Source organism: Panthera tigris, chromosome E2 (genome assembly GCF_018350195.1).
Source record: "Panthera tigris isolate Pti1 chromosome E2, P.tigris_Pti1_mat1.1, whole genome shotgun sequence".
NCBI classification, from domain to species: domain Eukaryota; kingdom Metazoa; phylum Chordata; class Mammalia; order Carnivora; family Felidae; genus Panthera; species Panthera tigris.
In genome coordinates, this window is record NC_056674.1 from 14,622,721 (window position 1) to 14,644,142 (window position 21,422).

The 21,422-nt window shown below is 50.0% G+C and overlaps 2 protein-coding genes across 2 annotated transcripts in view; both read left to right on the top strand.

Annotated features, from left to right (window-relative positions):
• Positions 1 to 6,199, top strand: part of LOC102961218 (Fc fragment of IgG binding protein) — a 40,789-nt gene extending 34,590 nt beyond the window's left edge. The window contains exons 19-21 of the mRNA XM_042969332.1: positions 1,468 to 1,851; positions 5,626 to 5,894; positions 6,024 to 6,199. Of these exons, the coding sequence (XP_042825266.1) occupies positions 1,468 to 1,851; positions 5,626 to 5,894; positions 6,024 to 6,033 (663 nt within the window). The 3' untranslated portion in view covers positions 6,034 to 6,199. The remainder of the gene's footprint in view (positions 1 to 1,467; positions 1,852 to 5,625; positions 5,895 to 6,023) is intronic.
• Positions 6,200 to 10,247: 4,048 nt separating this feature from the next.
• On the top strand, positions 10,248 to 21,308 carry FBL (fibrillarin). The gene is made up of 9 exons (XM_007087214.2): positions 10,248 to 10,345; positions 16,038 to 16,190; positions 16,297 to 16,398; positions 16,487 to 16,581; positions 17,729 to 17,899; positions 18,618 to 18,750; positions 20,064 to 20,176; positions 20,949 to 21,094; positions 21,205 to 21,308. The coding sequence occupies exons 1-9, from the start codon at positions 10,336 to 10,338 to the stop codon at positions 21,227 to 21,229; spliced, it is 948 nt and encodes a 315-aa protein (XP_007087276.1). The 5' UTR covers positions 10,248 to 10,335; the 3' UTR covers positions 21,230 to 21,308.
• The last annotated feature ends 114 nt before the right edge of the window (positions 21,309 to 21,422 follow it).

The window sequence follows — 21,422 nt, forward strand, 5'->3', positions numbered from 1 at the left end:
TGAGTCTGGCATTCACCAGAGAAGTCTGGGCTGGGGAGCCATCCGTAGAGAGATGGTATTTATCTCTTTTGTTACATCTGTTCTTTTAATGTTTTCAGACATTTATTTATTTATTTATTTATTTAATTTTTTTGAGAGAGTGTGCAAGTGAGCAAGGGATGGAGAGAGAGAGAGAAGGGAGAATCCCAGGAGGGGCAGAGAGTCGGAGAGAGAGAGAGAGAGAGAGACAGATATAGAGAGAGAGAGAGAAAGAGAAGCCTGGCTCACCCAGGGCTCATGTTTTACCCAAAGCAGGGCTCAAGCTCACCTGAAGTGGGGCACGAGCTCACCTGATGTGAGACTCAAACTCATGAACTGTGAGATCATGACCTGAGCCAAAGTCAGATGCTTAACGACTGAGCCACCCAGACTTTTATTTTTAAAGAATCCAAACTTAAGAAAACTTGCAAGAATCGTACAAAGCACTCCCAGATACCTGTCGTTTAAGTTTCTTGTTGACCTTTTGACACGTTTGCTTTCGCAACCTCTCTGTGTAAGTTTGTATGCACATTTCTTCTGAAGCATTTGAGAGTATGATGCTGACCCAGTGTCCCTTCGCCCCTAAGTACTTTAGCATGCACTCCCCAAGACGGAAGTTCATTTACAGGGTTATGATGGGATTAACTTCCAAATCAGGAAATGAACACTGATGCAATACTCTAAAAGATTGTATTTGAATTTTACTGGTTGTCCTCATAATGTCCTCTACAACGACTACCTGCTCCCCTGCGCCAGAGTCCAAATGAGGATCAGACGTTGCTTTCGGTTTTTATGAAATCTGATGAGGTCATCAGGTAGTGAACATAGAGAAGGTGGGTCAGCTGAGAGCCAGCTGGAGTACAGTGGCATCAGCTGGGATCATTGTCTCTCTCCCATGGGGTCTCATCCTCCAGCAGACTAGCCCATGCTTATTCCTATGGTGGCTGGGCAGGGTTCCAAGAAAGAGAGAGAGAGAAAGCTGTAAGGTCCCTGAGGTGCAAGCTTGAATTTGGTACAAGCATTGCTTCTGCTGCATTATAATAACCAAAGTATAGTTGTAAGGTGAGCCCAGATTCGTGGGGGAAGGGGAAGTAAATTTCATCTCTTGTCTTTTTTTTTTTAATTTTTTTTTTGAGTGAGAGAGAGAGAGAGAGCACGAGCCGGAGAGGGGCAGAGAGAGAGAGGGAGACCCAGAATCTGAAGCAGGGTCCAGGCTCTGAGCTGTCAGCACAGAGCCCAATGTGGGGCTTGAATTCACGAACTGTGAGATCATGACCTGGGCTGAAGTCAGACATTTAACCGACTGAGCCACCCAGGCGCCCCGTAAATTTCATCTCTTAAAGGAAGTTGCTGCAAAATCATTCTGCATGGGTCCAGAAGGCTGGAGGATTGTGTCGGAGGTTCCGATCCATCACACCGCAGTAACCTGGCCCCTCTCTCTGTGCACAGGTGAACTCCTCACTGCTGAGCTCAGACTGCAGCAAGCGCTGTTCCTGCTCCTCGAGCACCGGCCTGACGTGCCAGGCATCCAGCTGCCCGCCAGGCCGCATATGTGAAGTCCAGGCTGAGGCCCGGGACTGCTGGGTCCCCCAAGGTCTCTGTTCCCTCTTGGTGGGTTCCAACCTCACCACCTTTGATGGGCTCCGCAGAGCAGTCACCTCCCCTGGCATCTATGACATGTCTTACCGCTGCCCGGGACTACAGAAAACCATCCCCTGGTACCGTGTGGTCGCTGATGTCCAGACTTGCCGTGGCGGAGTTGAAACTGTGGGCCAGGCTCACATCTTCTTCCAGGATGGGCTCGTGACTGTGAGCCCAAAGAAGGGCGTGTGGGTAAGCCGGGGCATGAGGGGGCGGGGGACTGTCTCCCCTGGGTTTTTGTTCTTCCTGTTGCAGTGTCCCCACAGTCCTGGCTGCCCATCTGTCTTGCATTTTCTTTGTCCAGATCTCCACAGTTTAGTCTCTGGATTTGTGTTGGTCTCAGTATTTCAAACCTAGTCCCTCTGTTCTGGCTGAGTTCTCGAGGAGCAAAAACACGCTCAAGCGAATTAGTAGTTTTGATAATAGTGTTCATTGAAACTCTGTTGGTCGCAAGTAACAGAAAAGGAATTCAGATTGCCTTGCGCAAAAAGGAATTTACTAGCCCACATAACTGGAAAATCCAGGGAGAGAGCCTCAGGAGTGGCTGGATCCAGGTGCCCTGGCAGTATTATCTGGATTTATGCCTCTGTCTTTTAGACTTGCTGTTCACCAAATCCATTTCATTCTCTGTGGTTCCCCACAACATACCCACAAGACAGGGACTGCTATTATCGACATTTAACACAGAGGATAAACAAGGGCCTAAGAAGGTGAAATCATTTATTTAAGTAATTCAGACAGTGCCTGGGATCCCACCAGCTTTGAACCCATCAGCACCAGGCTCTGTTCCCAACGACTTTGATGGGAACAAGATGCTGGTGGTAACTGTGGCTACAAGGGACCAAGATGGTTTCCAGGTGCTCAGTGGGAACTTGCTCTGGACTCTGACAAAACTGGGCCACTGATCCTTTCCTCACCTGCCCTTCATCTCGCTCTTCGGGACCCCCTCAGGCCTGTCATTGTTTGCCTCCAGGAGTCTGCTCCAGCCCCGTTGCCCCCTCCCTTCTGCCCCTTGACTTCCTCTCACTTAGAGCTGCCTTGCATTTACCGAACTCCATAGCTCTCACGACACCAATTTCAAATTTCTGAGAGAGGATCTGTTTGGCCAAACAGAGCTGATGCCGGCTTACGGTCTAATCATTCATGGCCCACGTGACAGAGACCCTGACCCAAGCATGGATGTCAGGCCACACTAAAGTCCCTAGAGGAGCACGTCCCTATTTCCATGACCTGTTTGTTGATTGCAGAGACATCCACCGGGGTTCTCTGGATTCAGGGGAGAGATACAGCCATGATCCATGCACGCCTCCCTCAGTGGATGGTCTGTGTCCTCCCACCAACACACGGAGATGGTCCAAGACTCAGCCCTGCTGGAAGCAGGGAGGCTTGAGTTCTCTCTTTAGGGTAATCAGGACCAATTATTCCTTTTCTCTGGCCATCTGCCTGATACATAATTCAGGTTAACAGACACCTACCCCTGACCTTCCCTTGCTCCTCTATCAAGAAACAGTTCTCTATATGGCAGACAGATGCTCTAGAAATGTGAATCAGATCAGGGGTAGAACTCTACGGTGGCTTCCCAGAGCAGCATTCCAAACTCAAGCCACCTGCCTTCCTTGGCCTACAAGGCTTTGTGTGATCTGACTCCTGCTGGCCTCCAGCCCCACTTCCTGTAATTCCTTCCCTCATTAGCCATGCTAATGATTGGCCACACTGGCCTTTCTGCTTTTTGTACAGCAGACCAAGCTTGTTCCCGCCTTGGGCCTTCACATTGGCTATTCCCGCCGCTACAGGGCTCTTTGCCCAGATTGTATGCATTGACTCCTCTCACCCTCCAGGTCTCAGTTCCAGTACTCCTTCTACAGTAAGGCCTTTTCTGACCAGCATACTTCTCGATATCTGAAGTTATCCATTATTTGTGTTTATTGCCTTTCTCCATCACTAGAATATAATCCACAGGTGGACAATGGTCCCATCTGTCTTGATCACCACTTTGTCCCCAGCAGATGATTCCCAGGAAAAATTTGGTTTTGTGAATACATTCGGCCCTGTTCCCTCTACAACAGGCTAGGTGCCGAGTGACACAGATGTTCTTTCCTATCTTCTAGCCAGCCATCCACCCATCCATCCACACATCCATCCATCCATCCACACATCCATCCATCCATCCATCCACACATCCATCCATCCATCCACACATCCATCCATCCATCCACCCATCCATCCACACATCCGTCCATCCATCCACACATCCGTCCATCCATCCACACATCCGTCCATCCATCCATCCATCCATCCACCCATCCATCCACACATCCATCCATCCATCCACACATCCATCCATCCATCCATCCATCCACCCATCCATCCACACATCCATCCATCCATCCATCCATCCATCCATCCATCCATCCACACATCCATCCATCCATCCATCCACACATCCATCCATCCATCCACACATCCATCCATCCATCCACCCATCCATCCACACATCCATCCATCCATCCACACATCCATCCATCCATCCACCCATCCATCCACACATCCATCCATCCATCCACACATCCATCCATCCATCCATCCACACATCCATCCATCCATCCATCCATCCATCCATCCATCCATCCACACATCCATCCATCCATCCATCCACACATCCATCCATCCATCCACACATCCATCCATCCATCCATCCACCCATCCATCCACACATCCGTCCATCCATCCACACATCCATCCATCCACACATCCGTCCATCCATCCATCCGTCCATCCATCCACCCATCCATCCACACATCCATCCATCCATCCACACATCCATCCATCCATCCACACATCCATCCATCCATCCATCCATCCACCTATCCATCCACACATCCATCCATCCATCCACACATCCATCCATCCATCCACACATCCATCCATCCATCCATCCATCCACCCATCCATCCACACATCCATCCATCCATCCACACATCCATCCATCCATCCACACATCCATCCATCCATCCATCCACACATCCATCCATCCATCCACACATCCAGTCATCCATCCATCCATCCATCCATCCATCCATCCATCCATCCACACATCCATCCATCCATCCATACATCCATCCATCCATCCATCCACGCATCCATCCATCCATCCATCCATCCATCCACACATCCATCCATCCATCCATCCACACATCCATCCATCCATCCATCCATCCACACATCCATCCATCCATCCATCCACACATCCATCCATCCATCCATCCACGCATCCATCCATCCACCTATCCATCCATCCAGGTATATCTACCTATCTTTCCAATCATCTGCCAGAGGAAGACCCAGACCCAAAACATTTAGAAAAAAAGAACTTTTCTTTCAAAGAAGGTTTTCCAGAGCATCTAACTTTATAAGGATTAACTCATCAGTGAAAAGAGACAACAGTTATTTAAAGGAAAAACTCAGATAGGGTTACCAAGGTTACTGAGTCCACAGCTTATGATAGAGAAACAGGAATTTTCTCACATAACTGTGATACTTTCCAGGTCATTATTTGTCTTTAGACATCAGCATTGAAAAATTAAGTCGTGCAATTGCTTTTGTTAGAGAACCAATAACTTACAGGACATGCTTAAAGCTTCTTTTATTTTGAAAAGTAGAACAGGATGATGCTGGGGTTTGATCATGTATTTATCTGTCTGGTATAAAGTGCTCCCCACCATCCTGGCTGCCCTTAGAATGCTTTGTGCATGACCATTTATCCACTGATGCGTCTCTTTGTCCATCTGTCCTCTGTCCTCTGTCCTTTGAACCTCTGCCCAAATCCCCAGCTAGCTCCATTCAGTGCATCCATCCACATCTTCATTGCTTTCAGCACCTGCATCTCTTTTTTTGCTCCTTGAACTTCTTGTCTTGCTTGGAGTCTCCATCCTGGTAACACTCTGTGTTTTCCTCAACCACCACCAGGTCAATGGTCTCCAAGTGGCTCTCCCAGCTGAGGTATTAACATCTGTGTCCGTGCGTCAGAACCCCGATGGCTCTGTGCTAGTCCAGCAGAAGGCAGGGGTCCAGGTGTGGCTTGGCACCAACGGGCAGCTGGCCGTGATGGTCAGCAGTGACCATGCTGGGAAGCTGTGTGGGGCCTGCGGAAACTTTGACGGGGACCAGACCAATGATGGGCATGATTCCCAGAAGACAACATTGGAGAGCTGGAGAGCGCAGGATTTCTCCGCATGGTGAGGGATGTAGCATAGCATGGAAGCCAGGCCACTTGGGGCAGGGGCACTGGGGCCCTCGTGGGAAGCAGAAGGTCGGGGTAGGTGCTCAGTCTGCAAGAGGAAGTGCTAAGAGTCTGTCTTTTACAGTCACAGCTGATCAGCCATCCACCAGGAATGAGCACTTCAGGACCTGATCCTCCTGGAGACTGAAATAATTGGAGAGTGCGCAGTGTCCCTGTGTGCCCCTACCCTGTTCTACCCCTTTGATGAGCCACTGAGGCCACCTGTGAAAGCACTGAATAAATATCTTGGGCTAACCTGCATGCTGATGTGTGTGCCTTATGCCTTCTCCTCCATGACTCTCCTTCTTGCACAGCAGCTGTCAGATGCCTGGGGCATCTGGCACACAATGAATATTTATTGGGGGGTGAAAGGATGGGTGGATGGATGGATGGGTGGATGGGTGAAAAGGAGGGGGAAGGGAGGGAGGGAGGAAGGGGACATGAATGGGTGAATGAGGGGTGGAGAAATGGGAAGAGGAGGAAATGGATGATTAAAAGAGTGGATGAAGAGAAGATGAACAATTGGATGGAGGGAAGGGTCAAAAAGGGAAAGAGAGGGGCTCCTGGGAGGCTCAATCAGTTAAGCGTCCGACTTTCAGCTCAGGTCATGATCTCGTGGTCTGTGAGTTCGAGCCTCGCATCAGGCTCTGTGCTGACAGCTTGGAGCCTGGAGCCTGCTTTGGATTTTGTGTTTCCCTCTCTTTCTGCGCCTCCCCTGTTTGCTCTCTATCTCTCGCTGTCTCTCAAAAAAATAAAACATTTAAAAAAATTTTTTAATAAAATAGGTCCTTTCAAAGGTAAGCATACTCTTACAATAGGACTCAGTCACTTGACTCCTAGAACTCTTTACCAAAAAAAAAAAAAAAGAAAGCATATTTCCACACAACTATCTGTACATGAATGTACCTAGCGGCATTATTCGTAATAACCAAAAACTGGAAACAACTCAAATGCCCATCATTGTGTGATTCCATCTGTAGGAAATGGGAAGACGGAAGTATTCTGAAACTGGGTCAGGTGATGGTTGTACAATTACATAAATTTCCTAAAATTCACTGAACCATACATATACTTACGGATTTTATGATATGTAAATTATGCTTTGACGTATCATTTAAAAATTAACATGTTGCCGATACTACTAATAGAGAAAATAAGAAAATGGGAGGGGCGTCTGGGTGGCTCAGTTAGTGAAGCATCGGTCTCTATGATCTCGGCTCAGGTCGTGATCTCACGATTTGTGGGTTCCAGCCCCACGTCAGGCTGTGCCCTGACAGTGCGGAGCCTGCTTGGGATTCTCTCTGCCTTCCTCTCTCTCTGCTCTCCCCCAGTCATGCTCGCACGTTCACTCTCTCTCCCTCAAAAACAAATAAATAAGTATTTAAAAAAAGAAAAAGAAAGAGAGAAGGAAGGAAGGAAGGAAGGAAGGAAGGAAGGAAAGAGAAAGAAAAGAAAAGAAAGAAAAGAAAGAAAGAAAGAAAGAAAGAAAGAAAGAAAGAAAGAAAGAAAGAAAGAAAAAATGGGAGAATGAATGGATTCAGGGCACGTGGTAGGATTGGCTGGGCAGTATTAGGGCCCACTTGGGTTTGTCATCATGAATCCAAAGTGAGACCAGCCAGCCAGAGTGTGGGTTTTTCTCTATCCACATTCAGCTGCCAGGATGCAAGTGCAGAGGAGAGAGAGGGTAGACTCAGTTGGGTAAAAAAAAAAAAAGAAAAGAAACAAGTACAAAGCGTGAGGGTATGAGCCACGGAGTGGTAGTAAGGATGGATGAGGAATCATCCTGGGCGGTGGGAATGGTGTGATCATGAAGGGGGTGAGGGACAGGGAAGAGGTTAGTTTAACGGATTGATGGCCGAAGGGTCATTGGAACAGTAGTTTTAGAGGGCGTGAGTTGGAGAGACCTGACGCGATGGGCAGACACTGAGACGCATGGAACTCGATTCTGAAGGGGCTGCGGTTTGGGCGGGGGTATCGCTCTCTGGGGAGGGGTCTTTCTCCCCCACTGGGCTAGGACCTCTGGGCTGCCACAGTCACCACTGTGTCCCCACCCCACCTGGGGTGTGAGCATGGGAAGGAAGGGTTGGGTGGAGGACAAGATCACTAGAGGAGAGAAGGTCAAGGCACTGAGGGGCCAGAACAGTTGAAATCACCAAGAATCACGGTAAGAGGAGCCTGATTGACAGCAGGCCCGGAGCAAAAGTTATGAGGTGAGCCGCGGTGACTTTGGAGAACAGGCAACAGGAATGGGAGCTGGGGCTACAGTGTGAGTGCACAGACTTCAAAGTCAGAGGCTTAGGGAGGAGGCAGAGAGGACACGGTAGGAAGATGCAGAGGAGAGTTTATTCTGGAGTTCTGGGAGCTAGGCAATGAGGAGCTAGGAGGGTCTCACCCCATCTGCAGGCCTGGTGGCTTGAGGGCTGAGTTGAAGAAAACAGCCCCTTCCTGGAAGGGCTGGACGGAAGGCATGCCTTCCGGGCAGAACTGTGTTGCGGTCAGAGCAGGAAGCTAAAAGGTAGGTTCAGAGGGAGTTGGGCATAGGAGAAAACTGGGGAAAGCCCTCGGTGCTCCCCCCTTCTCAGCCCCGGGTGTTCTGTACTGTCCCCATCCTGGCCCCGACCACTCTGGGCTGACACTGTCAGGGCACCTGTCTGCTCCAAGAGGGCGGGGCCTAGGACTCTTGCAGCCACCATTGTGTCCCCGGCACCAGACCAGAAGGCGCCCACTGACTACTCACCGGAATTGCCAATTTCAGGGCTGCGGAGCAAGCTGGCAGGTGAAACACCTCAGAGCCAGGAGATGGTGCCAGGATTCCAGAAAATAGGGCTGGCAACCCTAAATCTGCCCTGTCCTCTCAGTATTTTCGTCCTTTAAAAAAAGATCCTGTTAATTGGAAGGGAAATAGTAAAAATCCATAAGAAGTAGGTGACATGATCCCCAACTGGAGCCATCTGATTATTACACAGCCTCCAGAAATGCCGAATGAACTTAGCAGATTCTCCATCTTAATATTTAAACAGATTTTCAGAAATGCTTCTGTGTGGCTGGAACACCCCGCACATAGAACGCAAAACAGCATGGGTTTTTTCATTCACTTGGTAACATTTACTGAGGACCTTCTCTGTGCCAGGCCCAGTTCTAGGCACAGAGCGATACAGCAATGAATGGAACAGACTGGTGCATTCTCTTGCAGGTTTTTAGTAATTTCTCATAGTAGCACTTGTCTGGCTTTGCGGGATGAATATTAACATCATTAAATTACAAAGCACAAAATTCCCCCACGCTTACGTAGACTCTGCTCACTCCTCACTCCTTCCTCTGCCTGCACCCTGACGTCGTCTATCCTCATCTGCTGCCTGATCCACTGCCTTAGGCCCCTCCTTGGTCTTCCTGCTCTCATGGCTACTTCCACACTGTTTCCCACATTCACTGTGATTGATCCCCTGTCAGGTCACATCCCTTCTCCGTTCAGGAAACTTCCATAGCTCCATGTCACTCCGAGTAAAGGGCAAAGTCCTCGTCATGGCACAGAAGGCCCAGCGCAACTTCCCATGTTACCTCCCTGCTCTCCTCTCCTTCCACTCTCCCTGCTAACTCTGCCCCAATCACACCCCTCTCTGTGTCTCCAACCCTCCATGCCCTTCCTGCCTCAGGGCCTTTGCACCTATAATCCTCTCTACCTAGAATTCTTTTCCCCCCACGTAGGTGCATGCCTCACTCCTCACCTTTAAGCTCTTTGCTCAAATCACCTGATGCATTCCTTGACCACTGATTAAGAAATGTCACCGCCCCCCCCCACCACAGTTCTATTTTCCTTCCCTTCTGTTATTTTCTCCAAAGCACTTACTGCCTTCTAATAACTCCCACTAGGAGATGAACTCCAGGAGGGTGGGGATTTGCATGTCTTGTTCATTGCTGTATTCAGTGCCTACAACAGTGCCTAAATGCTTTTACCAGTGCATGAACGGGAGCCCAGTATGGTCCCTGTTCTTAGGGGTGGATATAGGTCAGGGAAGGCTTTTGGGTGTAGAAGGATCCTTAGGGAGTTAATTGGAAATAGAGAAGAGGGACAGAGGGCAAAGCCTGGGGTGAGCCCTGATTACGGGATTGGAGGTGGGGTGGGTTAAGAAGAAGCAAGAAGCGCATTCAAGGAAGCGATCTCTCAACAAGCAGCGCGTTAAGCCACCGACAAGGCGGGGCCCTGAGAGGCTGGCGAAGCCCCGCCCGCAGCGCGCGCCCCGTCCCCGGCCCCGGCTGGGGCTCCGAGGGGCGGGGCTGCGAGGCTGCGTCACACGCCGTACGTCGCCGCGCATGCGTTCCTTTCCACGTGCGAAAGCAGCAGACTCGTGTAGTCTGGGACGCTCCAGAGTCCTGACCCGCCGAGCTGAACTCTCTCCATGAAGCCAGGTGCAGGCCGGGTGTGGGGTCCGGGGTCTGGGACTGGAGCCGGCACGAATCGAGGGGCCAGACCGGAATCGGAGGGGCGGGGCCTAGGGGCAGGGGATCCGGTCTCTTGTGGGGAGGGGGATCCTAGTTCCGGTCTTCTGTGGCGAGGGGGTCTTGGTTCAGCCTTGTGACCGACGCTGAGCCGGGGGGTCGGGTTCCTGGTCTGGAGATGTGTGACTGGCTTCGGAGGTCACGGTCGTGAGTCGAGGGTCCTGGGCCTGAAATGGGGGTTCCTGAACTAAGATTCATCTCACTGAGGCCATCATTAGGGGTCTTGGGAATTGGACAGGGGGTGGCAGTCGGGGGTGCTGATCCAGAGTCTGGATCCAGGCATCTGGTGTCTTGGATCTCTGGCCTTGAGATTTGGGGATAATGTCTTGGTTCAGAAGTGGAGAGTCCCGATTTGGGCTCGGGGAAAACCAACCCCCTTAGCCTTCCGTATCCCCGCCGCAACGACCGTCCCCTTAGCCCCCAGCCTGGCTTCTCAGAGAGGGCCGTGGTGAATGAGGACTCCCGGCTTGATAGTTTGTGGCCTTCTCTGTCCCACTTTCCCGCTCTCTACTCTCCCGAGGGGGCGGATCCCTGAGGTTTGAGTGATCAGAATAATCCGCGGTGAGAACTTTCACAAGCCCAAGATACGATTCGTGTGGGGTGGCGGGGGAGAGATAGTCACAGGAGAGGAGTGATTTTATTCATTTGATTTTCCCCGAGACTCTGATGAACCCACCCCTCCTTCCCTCGTGGCAGATTGAGGAGTGCTGGCTTTGACAGCAGAAAGGTGTCAATTTAATTCAGTTCTTTGCTTCTGAAGCTACTGTGTGGCCTTGGGCAAGTGGCTTTACCTCTCTGAGTCGGTTATCTCATCAGTAAAATGGCGCCCAGTTATAATTTAGCAAGATCGTGTTAAGAGAAAACTAGCATACTGCAGTAATCATTTGCAGTGCTAAGTGTACAGATCAACAGGTTGTACATGGTAACCTCACACGATGTCGTATGTCAGTTACATCCCAGTAAAGCTGAGGAAAAATAGCACAGTGCTTGACATAATAGTATTGCCTCTCATTGTTATCTTTATGTTTCTTCTCAAGAGGAACAAAGGTTCCTCTCCCTGGTGTCTCAGATCTTCTTAAATCAGGCTGTGCCCCTCCCCCCAATTTGCTCCACTAGAGTTTAGGGGCATCTTCCACTGTGACCCAGAAGGTATTTCCTAGTGCAGGTTTTCCTCGTTTGTTTGTTTTTTTTTTTCTTTTTTTTCTTTTTTTTCTTTATTCCATGTGTGGAGAGATGGGGTCATCTGGTGGGAGGGGGGAGGGTTTGTGGATCCATGCCCCCTCCCAATCTCCCCTTCCCTTCAGCATTTGGGGATCTCCTGATGAAATGGTGTGGAGGCTGCTGGGCTGTGTACCTCTGACCCTGTGATCCGATACACCTTCCTCCCAACCCTTCCCTCATTGTGTTAGGATTTCAAGTTGCCGAAGTTGTCTAGAGTCGGCCCTTCACTAAGGATTTGAGTCTGATTGAGAGAAGAATCCTTTGGGGGATTTTGAGCAGGGACGGGATGCAGTCTGTTACACAGCTTTAAAAGGATCAGCTTCTGGCTTCTGTGTGTGAAGGACGTCAGGATAGCAGAAGTGGAAGCAGGCACATCAGTGGGAAGTCTGTTGCCGTGATCTAGTAGGAGATGATGGGGTGTGGCCCAGGGTGGTAGCCTGACAAATTGTCACAGTTTGGAAATCTGTTTTGAAGATGGAGCCAGCAGCTTGTATGTGGGTCTAAGAGAGGGGTCAAGGATAACTAAGGGTTTGGGCATGTGTAACTGGAAGGATGGAGTGTCCGGTTTTGAGATGGGGGAAGGTTGTGGGAGGAGAGGAGAGCAGGTTTTAAACTTGGGGTCCGTTGGACCCTCCCCCCCCCCCCCCAAACTTCTGGGAAAGTGTGTGTGAACGTGTGTTTTCCCGAGGAACCGGTACTCCTAGTACATTTCTCTGGGCTCCTGGAGCTGAAATGGATTAGGCTAGGTTTTGAGACTCCTGCCCACTGCACCCCATTCCATGCCCACACTTCTCAGGTCTCAGTTCCATCAGGCCTGGGTTGAGTCTCTTAGGCCTGGTGGTTTCTCCCCTAAGTAGGAGGAAGGGGGACTCACTGTCCCCTCACTGAATACTCAAACTGTGTGCCAGGCTGTGTATTGAGAGAAGCGATTTGTGTATATTAAGCCATTTGCTTATTCTTTACAGCTCTGCGAGGCGGGCACTGTGTTACAGCTGTATCTCCGTCTTAAAGATGAGGTTTTCAAGATCCCCATGAACCTTCCCTACTCTCTAGGGCCGTGAATGGCAAGGCCATCGCCCTGTAGGGGATACACAAACTGCTTGAGGGGAGGGGACCAGGGCACTCTGGTCACCATGTCATCACCCGCTTCCTGAATGAACGGAGAGGGTGCTTTTTCCTGGAGGCAGAACCTGGGGGTTTAGGAGTCTTCAGCAGACCAGACAGTTGATTAAATGCTTACCAAGCCCGCAACACTTTGTGCCAAGTGTGTGCACGGTGCTGGGGGGTGCAGTGTGACCGAAACAGTTAAAACATCCCCGTTCCTTTTGGCCTTGATTCTGGTGCAGGAGTCAGGCAGTAATAACGTAAAAACTGCCACGTATGATAATTGCCAGGAAGAACAAGAAAGCCAGGTCAGGGTAGGGAGCCCAAAGACCCTTCTGAGGAAGGAATGTTTCACCAGAGACTCGAGTGCAGTGAAGAAGTGGGTGAGCCCAGCAAATGTCTGCAGGAGCCAGGAAGTGGGAACAGCAAATGTTAAAGGTTTAGAAGCTGGAGGACGAGCATGAGGAGGAAGAGCGTGAGGCCCAGCATAGAAAGAGTGAGGTCAGAAAAGTCAGCAGAGGCCGGAGCCTGGTGACGGCGGTTCTTAGTTTGGGCTGCACGTTTAGAATCTCCTGAGGAACTTTATTTATTTATTTATTTTTTAGTTTTTTTAATGTTTATTCATTTTTGAAAGACAGAGAGAGACAGAGCACAAGCAGGGGTGAGGTGGAGAGAGAGGGGGACACAGAATCCGAAGCAGGCTCCAGGCTCTGAGCTGTCAGCACAGAGCCCGATGCGGGGCTCGAACTCACAAACTGCGAGATCATGACCTGAGCCGAAGTCGGATACTCAACCGACTGAGCCACCCAGGCGCCCCCTGAGGAACTTTAAAAAGCCCTATGGTCAGGCCCCTACACTGGACAACTAATCAGAATCACTCTAAGTCCCAGGGATTAGCCAAAGGTGAGGCCCACTGATCTGGGGCTTTGGAAGCCAGAGAAAGGAATTTGGGTTTAATTTTCCTTTTTTTTTTTTTCTTTTCTTTTTTTCAATGTTTATTTTTGCTTTTGAGAGAAAAAGAGAGCACAAGCAGGGGAAGGGCAGAGAGAGACAGACACGGAATCCGAAGCAGGCTCAAGGCTCTGAGCTGTCAGCACAGCCTGACATGGGGTTGATGTAGGTTACTGTTAACATCCTGCTTTTCTCGGTTGGGTAGCAGATTGGCAGGATCCATTGTATTTTTTCCCTTCCTTCCTTCCTTCCTCCCTTCCTTCCTTCCTTCCTTCCTTCCTTCCTTCCTTCCTTCCTTCCTTCCTTCCATGTTTATTTATTTTTGAGAGAGTGGGGGAGGGGTAGAGAGAGGGGGAGACAGGGTCCAAAGTGGGCTCTGCGCTGCCAGCAGTGAGCCCGATGCTGGGCTCAAACTCGCAAACTGCAAGATCATGACCTGAACCGAAGTCGGACACTTAACTGACTGAGCCACCCAGGTGCCCCTGGGTTTCATTTTCAATGGGATGGAAAACCGTTGAAGGGATTTGGGCAGGGGCATGAAGAGATCCAATTTGCAGTTTGAAAAACGTCAGTCGCTAGCTGCCATGTGGACAGGAGACTGCAGGAGTAGAGGGAGGAAAGGTAGGCACCTCTGAGTCATGTCTGGGGAGTTCTGAAACTGTCCATTTTTAACACTTCAATCAGGAATGGCGCTGAAAAGTTCTGCGTTTTCATCTTTAACGCCATTACGAGGCATGAAGCTTTCATAGAGGTGAATATGGTGTGCCTTTCCCAAAACCCTAGCAAGCTTACTACTGAACAGTTTTATATCAAGTGAGATTATTTTTTAAAGCATCACTAATTTTCGCACTATTTTATAACTTGTGTGATTGGCTGAAAGTACGGCAGAGCTTAGGGAACCGCCACAGGAAAATACTGAATCTGTTAGTACCCGAATTCCGTCCGCCTCTGCCGTTGTTTTGTGCTCAGTGAAGGGAACGAGTTTGCCCTGACCTGAGCTCGTGAAAATAAAGCCTCTCTGAATCTCTTTTTTTTTCCTCCTGACTTTGCATGACGTCCACAAGCCCTACACTGCTTAGGCACTGTCGCCCATCCATAAAGGACAATTCAAGAGTTTTTCTCTTTGTTTTTTTTCCCCCTGAGCTGGGAGGGACTTCTGCAAGTTTGCAAGCAGGGGGGTCAGATAGCAGAAAGGATACATCATGCCGACCTCCCCTCTGTTTGGGGGTTGGCACTTTTCTTCCAGACGAGGGAGGGCATGGAAATGTTTCCAAGGTCTGAGGGACCTTGCTGCCACGGTGCATGCGCACAGGCGGGTATTTGCGCTTCTCCAGACTAATACTGAAAATAGAATGGAGGAGCACCTAGTGACTTAGTCGGTTAAGTGTCTGACTTCGGCTCAGGTCGTGATCCCATGGTTCGTGAGTTCGAGCCCTGCATCGGGCTCACTGCTGGCAGCGCAGAGCCCGCTTTAAGGAAGGAAGGGAGGGAGGTTGGGAGGGAGGAAGGAAGGAAGGAAGGGAAAATACAATGGATCCTGCCAATCTGCTACCCAACGGAGAAAAGCAGGATGTTAACAGTAACCTACATCTCCCCTACCCGCACCCTGTAGTTTTTCTCCCTTTCGATACTCAGTATTGTATGAGTTTTGCATTTATCCCCTTGGCCTCTATTTTGGTGGGGGGAGGGGGCATGGGGCGTGGATTACCACATATATCAACACAGCATGGCATTGTTTAATTTTAATTGTTGCTGAACTTTATAAAAGATACTATGTTGGGTGTGGTTTTCTTTTTTTTTTTTTTTTTTTTTTTTTTATTTATTTTTGGGACAGAGAGAAACAGAGCATGAACGGGGGAGGGGCAGAGAGAGAGGGAGACACAGAATCGGAAACAGGCTCCAGGCTCCGAGCCATCAGCCCAGAGCCCGACGCGGGGCTCGAACTCACGGACCGCGAGATCGTGACCTGGCTGAAGTCGGACGCTTAACCGACTGCGCCACCCAGGCGCCCCCCCCTTTTTTTTTTTTTTTTTTTTTTTTTTTTTTTTTTTTTGGGTGTGGTTTTCTTCAACTTGCTTTTTCACTTAACATTATGACCCTAAGATTTTCATAATCTATCTGTTGTGTGTAACTGTAGATCCCGTCATTGTTGATTATGAATGTGCCCCTGTTTTATTTGCCCATTCTGCCGATGGACATCTGGGTTGGGCCCGATTTTTTGGCTACTGTGGATATTTGTGGACACCCTCCAGTGGAATTACCAGATATAGGAATAATAACATCTCACACTTCGTTGCCCTGATTCCTGTTTCTGTTGCCACGACAGGTTTCAGCCCCCGTGGGGGCGGCTTCGGTGGCCGAGGAGGCTTTGGTGACCGTGGTGGACGTGGTGGAGGTCGAGGAGGCTTTGGTGGGGGCAGAGGTCGTGGTGGAGGCTTCAGGGGCCGTGGCCGAGGAGGAGGAGGAGGAGGACGAGGTGGTGAGTGACCTTGTAGGGGGGATGCAGTCTGGAGGCAGTGCCTGGGCTTGGGGCTCAGGAAGGAAGAGATGGGATGTCCCTGTGTCACTGCATCTCTGCCTTGTAGGTGGAGGGTTCCAGTCTGGTGGCAACCGGGGTCGTGGCCGGGGAGGAAAAAGAGGAAACCAGTCGGGGAAGAATGTGATGGTCGAACCCCATCGGCATGAAGGTGAGTGAGGAAGGCGGGGAGCTGCTGAGGGTGGGGTGCGGTGGGGTGCAGCCCAGAGTCTTCACCCTGCACTGGTCCCCTCACTTAGGTGTCTTCATTTGTCGAGGAAAGGAAGATGCGCTTGTCACCAAGAATCTGGTCCCTGGAGAGTCAGTTTATGGAGAGAAGAGAGTCTCCATTTCGGTGAGACCAGGGCCCTAGCTGATGGGGTAGCCAGCCGTCTGGTCTTCCTCCCGCCCCACTGTGCATCCTGTGCAGGCCAGCCAGAGGGTCATCTTAATACCCGAGTCCGATCCCTGTGGCCTTCAGGTCAAAGTCCCAGGTCCTCAGTGTGGCCCAGAGGACTGTGTGCATTCCAGCTCCCCCTCCCTACTCCCTCACCTCGCATCTTCCAGCCACACGGACCTCCTTGCTCATCCCCCAGTTGTGTGTGTGGCTGGTTCCTTTCACCCCCAGTGTCTCTGGTCGGATGTCACCTTGTCTTTCTCACATTGCCACCTTGCACCACCCAGTCTGTCAGAAGCAGTCCTCACTGCCCACCCTCTGTCCTGTTATCCCATTTTCTTAATGGCCAGGCCCACTCCTGCTCAGGGCCTTTCTGTGTCCTCTCCTGCTGCCTAGAATGCACTTCTCCAGACAAGTTGCACAGTCCCTGCCTCCCTCAGGGTCTACTGCAGATGTCTCCTGGGCTCTTCCCTGGCCACCCTTTCTCGTTTTCACCTGCTCCTTAGCCCACACCCCATACTTCATGTCCTCTTTCCTGGCTTGATCTTTTCACCTTAGCACCTGTCACTGGTTCCTGTACCATATGTGTTAGTTCTGTGCATACTTAGTCCTTGAGGACGAGGGTCTTTGTCTCATTCTCTGTGCATCCCCGATGCCTGGCGTAGAGTCTGGCACACTGGGCGTGCCGGCACAGTGAATGGTTGTTGATTGATCGCACAGGTCCTGCTGTTGTCTCGTATGATCTTATCTCTGTGTTGATCGTCTGTCCCTGCCCCTTCTACCTGAATCAGTAACCTCCATGAGTGGGCAGGTCCTGCATGTGTTGTGGTCATTGATGTGTACCTGTGTTCATTTCTCTCTCTCTTCTCTCTTGGGAGAGAGAGAGAAGCAGGGCTTGTGCTTGCCCGATGTGGGGCTTGAACTCAGGAACCGTAAGATCATGACCTGAGCCCAAGTCAGATGTTTAACTGACTGAGCCACCCAGGTTTCCACCTGTGTTCATTTCTTGAACAATGAATGAGCGCCTGGGGCCCTGGGGATGAGGGCAGTGGGGTCTAGCACAAGAGCCCAGCACTGACTTCCATCCCCATCTCTCCCGGCCCAGGAGGGAGATGACAAAATCGAGTACCGTGCCTGGAACCCCTTCCGCTCCAAGCTGGCAGCAGCAATCCTGGGCGGCGTGGACCAGATCCACATCAAGCCAGGGGCCAAGGTGCTCTACCTCGGGGCTGCGTCCGGCACCACTGTCTCCCACGTGTCTGACATCGTAGGCCCGGTGAGTGGATGGAGGGGTGAGTAAAGGCTGGTGATGAGGTGGAAGGAAGGGAGAGGCTGCCCCTGCCAGCCTGGAGGCAGTGGCCTTGGCTGCCTCCCTGTACCGTGTAGCTTGGGGCTAGGCCCTCCGTCTTCAAAGTGCCTGTGGGTGGAAGGAGCAGCTTGAACGCCTGGTCTCCAAAGCCTTGTTCAGCCTCACTCCTGAGTTCTTAGCCTGGAGGGAAAGGAGCTGTATAATTTAGTGGTTAAAAACCCCGGGCTCTGGTGTGGCATTTAACAGTGAGGTGGCTTTCAGCAGTTAATAACTTAACCTGTCTGAGCCTCCGTTTATCCCTCTGGAAAATAGGGTTACTGTGAAGATAAACGAGTAAATTCCTGTAAAATAACAGAGCGGTGCCTGGCCCATTGTAAGTGTTCTTAGCTGTTAAGACTTCATCTCAGTGCCCTAGCTTCTTCGTTTTAAGGCCGTATTGAGGGACTCGGCTCTCAGATGAGCAAAGCGGGATTGAATCGAGCAAAGCAGGATTGAATCACTGTTGGCCGGTGACTTCATGTCTCTGGCTCTCACTTTATTCATCTGTAAGATGGACATAACAATAGTTGTTAAATGGTAGGGTTTTGATATGGGGATTTGCATGGCCACATGCAGTGTTTGGGCCCATAGTGGGTGTTCCATCTAAGAACCAGTATCAGTGTTTCTATTTTTTGATTTATTGTAGGACGGTCTAGTCTATGCAGTTGAGTTCTCCCACCGCTCTGGCCGTGACCTCATTAACTTGGCCAAGAAGAGGACCAACATTATTCCTGTTATTGAAGATGCTCGGCACCCACACAAATACCGCATGCTCATAGGTAGGGGTCCAGGATTGTGTAGTCCAGGCCACTCCAGGTTTCCTGGGAAAGGTGGCCAGAATCCCGATCTGAGTGGAAGCAGAGTGAATGAGCAGGCCTCCTGAGTCTGCAGGAATGAAGGGGGGGAAGGGGAGGGGGAGGCAGGTGAAGTTGTGGAATTTGGGTGTTTGGCAGGCCTGAAGGGCCAACCTCCTTCGATCTCCTGCGCCTCTCCCTAGGCACCCCCATACTTCCTGCCTCCCTCCAGAACATGGTACTTTTCACGCTGCCCCTGGCTTATGTATAAAGGCCCCCATCCTCCTCGTTGTCTGGTGAGATCATAACCCAGAAAGCACAACCTGAGTGTGGCCTTGGCTGAGAGGGCTGTTGTGAATATTACTTTGTTTTAAAAAAAAAAATTGGGAAGCATGATGTAAAACTGGAACTCCTTATAAACAACCCTCAGAGGTAACTTATAGGAGCAATTTAAAAAGCTGCTTTTCCCAATTTCAAAAAGTCAGTTTTCATTATACCCTCTTTTTTCTTTTTCTAATCATACCAGCTTAAAAATAAGACTTTGCGAAAAAAAAAAAAAAAAAAAACACACACAAAACTGCATTTCGCTGGTTTTCTCTGGAGTTTTTTTCCCCCCATGCATTCATACAATACCCTTTGTCCTGCAACTTATTTATTGATTGATTGATTGATTGATTGATTTAGACAATCCTGCAGGGACTCTGGCCTGTAAGTGCTTTCCTTTACTTGCCTTTTATTTAAATGAATTTTTTTAGCATTTATTTATTTTCGAAAGACAGAAAGCATGAGCAGGGGAGGGGCAGAGAGAGAGAGGGAGACACAGAATCTGCAGCAGGCTCCAGGCTCCAAGCTGTCAGCACAGAGCCCAACGTGGGGCTCAAACTCAGAATTTGTGAGATCATGACCTAGGCCAGTCAGACGCTTAACTGACTGAGCCACCCAGGCGCCCCTTTACTTGCCTTTTTGATGAGTGTCTGTTTACCCCCCATCCCAAGACCTGGGAGCATCTCGAGGACCAGGTCTGGGTCTGACTCATCTCTGTGTCCCCCACACCCGGCCCGGGGCTGGCCACAGAGTAGGTGGCAATCATGACTTACAAGAGGAATGAATAGATGGTGTGACTGGGTTTCTTGGACCCATCCTGGGGGTACTGCAGAGGGAGGGAGATCAGTGGCGGGGATGTGAGACTGGAAGCAGGGAAGACTGCCAGGAACCTGCTGGTAACAGGGCACAGGCCTCATGGGAGGAGCCGAGAAGATCTAACATCCAATTTGTAACTGCCACTTCTTTCTCCCTAGCGATGGTGGATGTGATCTTTGCCGATGTGGCCCAGCCAGACCAGACCCGGATTGTAGCCCTGAATGCCCACACCTTCCTTCGTAATGGAGGACACTTTGTGATTTCCATTAAGGTACAGGGCTTGGTGGAATCTAAGGTGGGGTGGTCGTGTCTTCTCTGTAACTGCCAAGCAGTCAGTCAAAACGAGGAGGCCTCCATTCTCGGATGCCTCATCCAGCCAGCTCTATCCCTGCCCCAGTCGTACAGCACATGATGAAAAATGTCTGCAAAACGAAAAGGCTTTGCGTTTGGCAATAGAAGGTACTGGTCAAGTGAATAATTGTGGAGTCTGACCATTTGAGTTTGAATTCCAGCTTGCTCTGTGACTTTGAGCAAGTTACCTAACCTGGGTACCTGTTTCTTCATTAGTCATATCTCTTTCAGTGTTGTCTGTAAGGATTAAACTTATCAATATATATGAAGTGTTTAGAACAGCATGGTAGAAAATAAGTTTTAGGTAAATGTTCGGTGCGTTTTCAAAAACGTTGTATTTTAAAATAAAGATCCTCAGCCAGATTCACCATTTGTTGGCCTTTTGTTACATTTGTTTTTGTATTCTCAGCATTACTATTGTTAAAGAAAGAGAAGATAAAACAAAACAAAAACAACCCTGGGTATAAAATGTAAACACTAGCTTTTAGATAAATAGGTCTCTGTTAAAGTCTTCTGTTGTAAATCCAAACCAACTTGAAGAAATTTCTGTGATGAAGTCTTTTCCCTCCACTCCCAAAACCTGAGTTTCACTGAGTTTCCAATAAAAAACAAATACCTGTGGTTTAAAGAGCAAAAGAAAAAAAAAGAAGCCCAAAGCCTTGCTGCAGACTTCCAAGTTCTCTCTTCTGCAGGCCAACTGCATTGACTCCACAGCCTCTGCTGAGGCCGTGTTTGCCTCTGAAGTGAAAAAGATGCAGCAGGAGAACATGAAGCCCCAGGAACAGTTGACCTTAGAGCCTTACGAAAGAGACCACGCTGTGGTGGTGGGCGTGTACAGGTGAGCAGGGGGCCCTGGAAGCCACCAAGACAGCCCTGCGCCTTAGCCCTTGGTAGGAGTGCCGGAAAATGGTGACAGGCTCTGAATCCCCTCTCTCCTTCCTCTCACAGGCCACCTCCCAAGGTGAAGAACTGAAGCCCAGCGCCATCTGGATTGCGAGAGATTGTGTTGCTACTGTTACACGTGTGTTTTTCTATTAAAAGACTCATCCATCGCTCCCGTCTGCTGATTGCTCAGCGACCTCCATTCAACAGAGCGCATGCTCCCTTGGTCAACTGGCGCGGTGGTGGGGGTGGACGAGCTCATCCGGTCACACGTGCGCATGTTC

Excerpts from the sequence above, each read along its gene's own strand:
- FBL (XM_007087214.2), top strand. Across the intron at positions 16,399-16,486 it reads CGAACCCCATCGGCATGAAG|GTGTCTTCATTTGTCGAGGA; the intron begins GTGAGTGAGGAA and ends CCCCTCACTTAG. Across the intron at positions 21,095-21,204 it reads GTGGTGGTGGGCGTGTACAG|GCCACCTCCCAAGGTGAAGA; the intron begins GTGAGCAGGGGG and ends TTCCTCTCACAG.